General features: G+C 38.3%; 1 protein-coding gene and 1 long non-coding RNA gene across 2 annotated transcripts; both read right to left on the bottom strand.

The window, feature by feature from the left end:
- Window positions 1-570: 570 nt before the first annotated feature.
- Window positions 571-5,188, bottom strand: LOC118433381 (mitogen-activated protein kinase 4-like). Its single transcript, XM_035845282.1, has 2 exons — window positions 4,827-5,188; window positions 571-1,706 (listed from the first exon to the last, which is right to left on the bottom strand). Exons 1-2 carry the CDS (start codon window positions 4,891-4,893, stop codon window positions 625-627), a joined length of 1,149 nt encoding a protein of 382 aa, XP_035701175.1. The 5' UTR covers window positions 4,894-5,188; the 3' UTR covers window positions 571-624.
- Window positions 5,189-6,581: 1,393 nt separating this feature from the next.
- LOC118433395 lies at window positions 6,582-8,723 on the bottom strand. Its single transcript, XR_004833360.1, has 3 exons — window positions 7,364-8,723; window positions 7,176-7,287; window positions 6,582-6,789 (listed from the first exon to the last, which is right to left on the bottom strand). It is a non-coding gene; the product is annotated as an uncharacterized LOC118433395 (long non-coding RNA).
- Window positions 8,724-8,821: the final 98 nt, after the last annotated feature.

Genomic DNA, 8,821 nt, shown 5'->3' with positions numbered 1-8,821 from the left:
GTTTATATATTCTCCCGTAACATTTTAAATTGAACTTGAATTTTGGTAATTTTTTTTTTCTAAGTTTCTTTAAAGACGCAACCGGCGAATACTGCTCACATCGGGAGGTTATAATCAGCCAACAGCACATTGATATTTTTTAAATGTGCATATCCTCAGTTAATTAGAAAAATATTAATCCAAAACAGTGCTCAGGAACCAGAGATTTTACATTAAGGCGAGCTCTGACGTCGAGTTCTTTTTGGTTATCTTCTGAAATGATTTTCCCAAATTTGCACAGTGTAATTTAAAGAAGGCCATTTCCCCATAAATTGTAAGCTTACCACCATCAATTTTCTCCACGGATTGACCTCACAGATTTAAAATTCTTAACAAGCATAAATTTCTTATTTGAAAATCTGACTTTTTTTGAGTCCAGCTTAAGTTTGAGGAATTACTACGAAGTCAGTTTGTGACCGATTGACCTGCAATAATCACAATATCCTAAATATGTATGTTCAGACTTTGTGAAAGTGCAAAAAAATTGTTCCGCAACTTTCTCTAACATATCTTTTCTAAGTGTTTTCCGAACCACCCTCGTATACATATGTACATATGCTCGAACAGAAAAAAAGTAAATAAAACTCAATAACTTATGTTACACAAAATCACCTCCAACTTATTGCAATCAAATCGCTTGCTCTGCTCAGGCTCGACTAATTTAGCAATAACTTTCTGCCAAGGTGCAAATTTATCCTGCACAGCTTCCCTAAGATACACGGATCGTTCCACACTTCTAAGAACATTTAATTTTTCAGCAAGTTTAAACATTTCAAATTCATCCCTTCCATGTTTAACTATTTCCAAAAACGTTAATCCCAAGCTGTACATGTCAGTTTTTGTAGTGTACGAGTAATTCCGGCTCATTTCAGGACTCCAATACCATTTGGTTCCCAATTGGCCATAATTTTTATCCGGGTGTTCAGCAAGTCTAGTTGCTAAACCAAAATCGCCAATTTTCCAAATATAACCTTCACCTTGTTCCTGTTTGCAAAATAAGTTTCCGGGTTTTATATCGCGATGGATAAAGCCTTTCTGGTGGATGTATTTTAAACCGGTTGCGACATCGTTAAAAATCGTGGCGACATGTCGAATTCCCAAATTTTGAGGGTCTATCTTTACCAAGAAGTACTTTAAAGTAAATTGACAAAGTTCCATTCTGATGAAAATGTTGTTGTATGGTGATAATATACAACACGGGAGGCTAAGACTGCTAGTCAGTAAGGATTTGACATATTCCTGAAGTTTAAAACGGTCCAATTTGTGACAACTGAAATCTTCAGCTTCTGCCCAAGAGTCAATATACCGTACGACGTGATCATTGCTGAGCTGGCTTAAAACATCGATTTCATTCAAAAGAGTAGTTAGAATATTTGTATCCACGTTTTTTGAAGTATGATTGGATTCGGTGGTGGTGGAAGTTGTACATCCCGGGGTACAGCTGAGTTTTAGCATTTTTCTAATGTCGACACATTTAATGGCGACGAATGGGTTGTCCAAGTTTTGAGGATTCACGGCTTTGAATACTTTTCCAAAAGTCCCTTCTCCTAAGATGGAGATGCATTTTAGAGAATTGTCAGTTTTCCAGGGTGTTGGTAATATTTCGGTATTTTGGGCGGTATCAGTGTTGCCAGTGTGAAAAGATTTCCTGATTTCAGTAGATGTTTCTGTAAGATAAATAAGTCGTAATATGGCGGAGTTGAATGGGGAAATAAAGGGAAAAGCAAAAAATAATCAATTCCAACGAAAACCTGTACAACGTAGTAAAGTTTTTATACATTTCTATTACTGCCAGGGTCCGCAATCCGCCGCCGGATAGCTCTTTTTTGTATGCCAGATTGCCAGATTGCCGGAATGCCGCTTTGTATACCTTAACTATTAATATCCGGCAAAATGTCCAACACGGCAACAAAATTATATGCCAAATGGCATGCCGGATTGCCTGATTGCTGGAATGCCGGATTGCCGCGGAGTACCCTGGCTACTGATAAATTTACTTGCTCATTTATAATACGAGGGTGATTCGCCGGCATTTTAGACTAACCATGAAGGGAATATTGCGGGGCAAAAATTTTTGCATTTTGATACACTTTGGAACCATTTAGGAAGGTATGATTTTTTTTAACTCCCTAGGTGAAACAGTAAATTAACCAAAAATCCACGAACTTGAGCTCGACAGAAAAAATGCCAGATTTGCAAATCCAATATCGCGCAGTCATTTAATTTCTACTGTTGGAAGGGCAATCCGGGGCGCAGACACATGATCTTATGCTTCAAGTGTACAACGAAGCCTGGCCTTTGCGACCCACAATTTATAATTTGGTAAATAAATTTAGAAGGGGGCAAAAATCCGTGGCCTGCGTCAAGTATCCATAACCAGCGAAAACAGTGAGTACTCCCGGAAACCTTATGAAATTAAAAAAACTGTTGATGTCAGACCAAAGAATGAAACTGTCTCAAATGGCCGAAGAATTGGGCATCTCAAAAACACAGGTACACCCGCCTCGCAAAAGTATCCGGCGGTCTGCTCCTGCATGAGTCACGTCTCTATTGCTACTCTGCATGCCGATCAATTTCTAATATTTTTTCCGATATAATGAACAATTTAATGCGTATCAATATTTGACACAGTATTTTACAATATTATGTGAATTGTATCCGATAGTGCATAAACAAGGTACAAAATCTGAAATTGATGTTGGATAAAGCCGGGAGAAGTTCTGAAATCCGATTATCTTCAACCCACCGTTAAATACGGAGACGGTGAAATATGCACCTTTATTAAATATCTCCCACATTATTTTCACCCATGCGCAACTTTTCAGGATCCGTCCTGGTATGGGGTATTATGGCTGCAACTGGGGTTGGATGTCTTACGCCAGTCACCAAAATCATGAAAAAGGAAGGTCACATCGAAATTGTCGAGAAAAATCTGAAAGCGTCAGCAGAGATGATGGGGTCCAAGAAGCGTTTCCAGTTTCAGGAGGGTAAAGATCCGCAACACACCGCTATACCACTCAAAAAATGATTACAAAAGAAAAATATTGATGTTATGGATTGGCCGGCTCCGTCTCATGACCTCAATCCAATTGAAAATTTATGGAGTCATTTGGACATGAGGATTGGACAACGTGCGAATCGGCCAACAAATTCAGCCAATTTGGTGTCTTTTATGAAGGAAGAATGAATGTGACTATATCAATAAACTTGTAAAATCGATGCCACGATGGGTGGCTGAAGTAATTCGAGTGAAAAGATGTCGCTCCCCATCTAATTTTGAAATTTAAATGTTGTTATTAGAACGGCCGGATACTTTTGCTAACATCAATTTCAAATTTTTGTACCTTGTTTATGTACTACTGAATTCAAGTTATAAAATATTGTAAAACACTATGTTAGACATTGATAAGCATTAAATTCTGCATTATTTGGGAAAAAATATTAGAAATTGGTCGGCATGCAGGGGAGCTGTAAAGACTGGACTCCGGCATGTTCAGACCGCCGGATACTTTTGCGAGGCGGGTGTACATCACATGCTAACAGATGATTTCGGTTTCAAAAAATATCCGCTCCTGGGGTACCGAAATTGCTTTCACCATTGCAAAAACAAAACAGGGTCGATATTTGCCATGAGAATTTTGACCTTTTCGAAAAAGACTGGAATCTTCTTTATATTTTGATAACTGGGGATGGGACCTGAGTTTATTATTATGACACTGGGACCAAACACAAATCAATAAAATGGATTCACAGAGGGTCGCCGCCCCCAGAGAAGCAAAAGTATAGAAACCCGGCAAAAAGTTGATGGTGACCGTTTTCCAGGATTCCAAAGGACCGCTGCTTATAAAATTTATGGATCGCAACACTACGATAATTGTCCTAGCCTATGCAGAAAAATTGATGGAATTGCGAGCAGCCGTTCAAGAGAAACACAGTGTCAAAGAAAGTATTTGGTGGATTTTTTGAACGACAACGCGACGCCTCACACAGCTCTTTTTGCGAGGGCAGCTGCGGATGAAGACCGGCCCCGAGTCTAGAACCACCCACCGTGTAGTCCAGACCTGATCCGTGGCGACTATTATTTGTTTGGAAATTTCAAAACTACCATTAAGGGCAAGAAATTTTCCAGCGACAATGAAATTAAATCACGTTTTTTCGCTTTTTTTCGAGGTTTTGGCGATTCTTTTTTTCTGAGGGTATGTTGTGTCGAAATTCAAAATGGGAGGCATTTGTTTTGCAGGATCGAAACTACATTGAAAAATAAATTTTAAAATTTTGTGAAAAATTGGTCCTTCATGGTGCGTTTAAATTACCAGCGAATCACCCTCGTATAAGTATTTTCGTCAGATGAATTCCCTTCGCCTGCAGGGAATTAAGAATGTTGCAGGCAGGGTTGCAAATGGTATAAACCATTTTCCCCAGGACAGTTGGAAAAAATGGGAAAATGTAATTTTTCCCACCCACCAAAATAAGTGGGAAATGGGAAAAATTGGGAAATTTGTTAGTTCTTATGTGAATAATGCTAGGTTGCGCTAATTTTTCCCAATTTTTCCCATTTTTCCAATTTCCCAGTGGGAAAAAATATTTCGGACCGGAAATATGCAACACTGGGTGTAGGGAGGCAAATATGTATACGTATGTACATAGACCAGGCTGTTTGTATGTAGGTAGCTTCTTAACCTCACGCCAATAAAATTTATAGGGTATGATTGCCTGAAGACACAAAAAATAATTGTAGGCCGGCTAATGTATGCGTGTATTTACTACAAGCAGAATAATTGTAATACCATGACGTTTCAAGGCGGGTTTTTCTGATCTTCTTCGACACAAGAAACACCCGGCTGCAACTACCATGAAAACTACGGCGCTGGTGGTTGCGATGATAACCGAAATTATGTTGTCTTTATCAGCGGGCGTATTTTGATTTCTTTCATCTTCGCCGCCTGCACAATCCACGATCCCATCATCCACATTTTCCAGTGGTATGCATTTGGACTCCAGTTCGCAGAAATATTCATCTTCCTTACATTGGGATAAGTGAGAACAAACAATCTCGTTTTCGTCGCTGGCATCTGTGCAGTCATTGGCCTGGTTGCAAAGGCTGCTTAATTTTATACATTCACCATTTTCACAAGTGAAGTGGGTTGAGTTACATCTGCAAACGGTTTGGAAAATTAAAATCGTTACCCAGGAATTAAATACTTCACTGAAAAATATATTTCCTGAGAAACATTTACATACATATGTAGTCTTACGAACTTAAAATTGTTTTGGGGTCGAATGACCTTATCTTATTGTAAACAGGATGTTTGCTCACATATGTAAATAATACTGGTCAATTTGCTCCCGAATGAATGAAAGTACACTGTTAAAAATATCGAAAATGCGGTATTAGTATGTGACTTTAACATCGTAGTAATAATTTCTTTACTGTTCGGTATTGATGAATGAGGAACAGCTGGTATTTTATACCAAGAGGTAAAATATCTTAACTGTGCGGTATTGCATTTATTACTACGCGGTATTGAACTTTGCTACCACATTAATACCAGAGCGGTAGAGTCATATATTAATACCGGTCAATACCCAGTTTCTAAGAGTGTAGCAAACAGCAATTATTTCAATGATACCTGAATATGCGCCTACAGGTCTGAGGGAGCACATCGAACTAGCAAATGAACTCAACATTTTGAAAGGTAACGTAAAATTTTAAATTTTACTACTTTGGTTGATTTGTAGCATCACAGGGGTAAAAAGTGTTATGAACTGTTATAAAGTGGTAGAAACCTATGATTGGTAGATTTTCTTTCTGGAAAGTCAAACTAAATATATTTTTTGTCATTTCCATCAATATTTCTCTCAAACTGTACTTTCAAATCATAATAAAAATTGCATGAGAAGATTTAAATATTTATGCATTTTCTAAAGAATCACATATGTTTTTGCACCTTTCTTATAAACTATGGACAAGCCAGTTTGACTTAAATTTAATTAAATAGTTACTATTTGTGAAGTGTTACGTCATAAATTTATAAATCCTGGTAAAACGGAGTCTGTGACATTGTCTCGAAAAGTGCGAAAATTTCTCATACTTGAACTTGGTACATTAATTTATTTTATGTTTTCATCTGAAGGTTTTTCCATAATTACATTCTAAATCATTTTGTTGGTTTGATTATATTAGAAAATCTGTTTCACAATTCTCCCAAACAGTTTTTACCACTCTATACCACTTTATACCATTTTATCACTTTGAGGCTTGGTGGTAAATACCGGTATTTACCACTGGTAGATGCCACTTGATCAATACCGCTTTACGTGTCCCTCCGTAACAGTGACAATTTTTTGGCTAGGGAAAAGTTTTAACTTTGATTACCTTTAGCCCAGCCAGTTTTAACATATTTAAATACTAAATTCAGACATTTTAATAATTAAATTACCCATGCGTGAAGCATTCTACGGGTATGCACGATACGAAATAATTGCAACTTTGTACTCAATTAGCAAAATGATATAAACTTGAATGGACTTACTTGGACTCGCAGAGCGGGCGCCACTCCACGGAACACAACTTGGACTCCCATATCCCATTGTCGGGATGGTTCTCGGGCCATGTGGCCCATGTCAAACATGAGTATGGAATTGAGAAGCGCCATTTTTGGTGTAAGTCTGGAAGTTGTTCTTTTGTCCTTTCCCACACCATTTGTGTGCTCTGTTGTGAATCTATTCCGGCCATCCAGTATGGTTGAGCTGAACGGAATCAACGAGTCAAGCTTAATTAATCAATTTTACTACAAGAGGGTGGCGGGAACATGAAAATTATTCTTGTAAGCTGTCACAATTGAATAAATTGATTATTTAAAGCGTTAATTATTGCATATCTTTGTGGAATTAGCGTACCAATAATGTGGGTTGCATTAGGCATTGCTTACACACAGTAAGGATATACAATGCATAACTGACCTCACATTATTATAGGTAGATTTGAACTTTCGGTTAATGTCATGTACATACATTCGTATAATAAACGACCTGCATTATAATTGCATACGTATTCTATGAAATACAGAATAATTTTGGTTACAAGACAACACACCATGGCCGAATTAGGAATACAAATGTACGTGTATACTTACGCGGTTGCAACATTGAATGTTTCGTTTTTAGAAATTCTTGCTGAGCAGGCGAATTTACTTCGGCAAGTCGGAGCCCAGAGGAATTGCAGTACGTTTTAGCATCCGTCCAGTTCTGTTAGTCGTGGGGGTTAATACATAAAATACCGGTCAATTTTATTTGTGTGAGTAGACTCCTCAGTAGGCCATACCATGAAAGTTTCTTGGAAATAGAACCTTTTCCCGTCCACGATGCCTAAATTGATTAGCCCGGGCAAGGCCTCGTTCTGAATATGATGTAAATATTGAAAATGATTTAAATACTGTGTAGTGAAATAAGGGGACCAAAATAAAAATACAAAATAACCTTCCAAAATTGTGTAAATTGTACCCTATATACATACTTGTGGGGAAAACCAATTCATTGTATGTCACATATGTACATACACTAAGCAAAACGGGTGAAGGCACCTTCGGCAATGACGACACTTACCCTTGTTTTTGAATTTTCTGAGAAGGTGTTTTAACTATAAGTTGTATCAATTATACAGAAAATTTAATGGAGATTTGAAAAATCACAACAGTTACTTGCTAAAGTTATCGGTTGTATGTAAATATTGGTAGAGAGAAACAATATTCTAAAAACCACGCAAAATAATTGAAGGCACCCTTTTAATTTTTCATCATCAAAAATTTGTACCGGTTTATCAATACCTCGTCGACAGCCCTTTTGCTTCAATTATTATCTGGAGGTGACGTGGCATAGATTCCACCAATTTCTTTTTCACTCCCGGTCATGTATTCTCCTATTATTTGGCGATGATCACCTTCAAATCATCCGTGGATGATACATGGCGGTGACAAAACCTACGCTCCAATTCAGCCCATAAATGTTCGATGGGGTATAGCTCCGGAGATTGGGGAACCCCAAGAAGAACGGTCACCACGTTTTCTTCGAGGAACAGCTTGAAGATCTTCGCTGCATACTTGGGGCCCCCGCCATCCTGGAAGGCAAAGTTATCTCCAAAGTGCAACCTACTCGAGGACTCACCAAATTGACGTCTAAAATGGTCTTGTAGACCTCCTTGGTCATGCTTGTGCAAAAAAAATGTAATATGCCAACTCCAATCCATGACTTTGAGTCCCAAATCATGACATTGCTGCCCCCATGCTTCACGGTCCTCCTCATGCACTGGGGTTTCAGGACTTCTCTAGGTTTTCTCCAAACTTTAATAGTCCTGTCGGACCCAAACAGATTAAACTTGGTCCCATAACTCCAAATCGCTCATTTCCAGTGCTTAGCAGTCCAAACGCTATGTTTCGTGGCCCATTCAGTGCACGCCTTTATATTCTTAATTGAGATTAACAGTTCCTTGCGTGTAATGGGGCCCTTAATCCCAATTTCCCGAATTTTATTTCTGATTGTTTGAGGTGTACCCGACACTATATATTGTTCTTGTACCTCTGAAGCAATTTTAGGGGTGGAACGTCCCGGTTGGCCAAAACTGTGCGCAGTATTATGCGACCAATCCGAGCGTTTGTCGCTATTTTAGGTCCCCGGCCTAGTAAATTCGCGAACTGGATCTTCATTTAATGCACAGACGATAATACATTTGAAGAAACGTTGCAAAATTGTGAATTTGGTATGAATTTGCAATGATTGACCGATA

Source organism: Folsomia candida, unplaced genomic scaffold (assembly GCF_002217175.1).
Source record: "Folsomia candida strain VU population unplaced genomic scaffold, ASM221717v1 Fcan01_Sc050, whole genome shotgun sequence".
Lineage (NCBI taxonomy): Eukaryota > Metazoa > Arthropoda > Collembola > Entomobryomorpha > Isotomidae > Folsomia > Folsomia candida.
This window is presented reverse-complemented; position numbering and strand designations above follow the sequence as displayed.

Excerpts from the sequence above, each read along its gene's own strand:
- LOC118433381 (XM_035845282.1), bottom strand. The coding sequence starts at position 4,893 with ATGGTAGTTGCAGCCGGGTGTTTCTTGTGTCGAAGAAGATCAGAAAAA. Across the intron at positions 1,707-4,826 it reads ACCCGCCTTGAAACGTCATG|AAACATCTACTGAAATCAGG; the intron begins GTATTACAATTA and ends TTTATCTTACAG.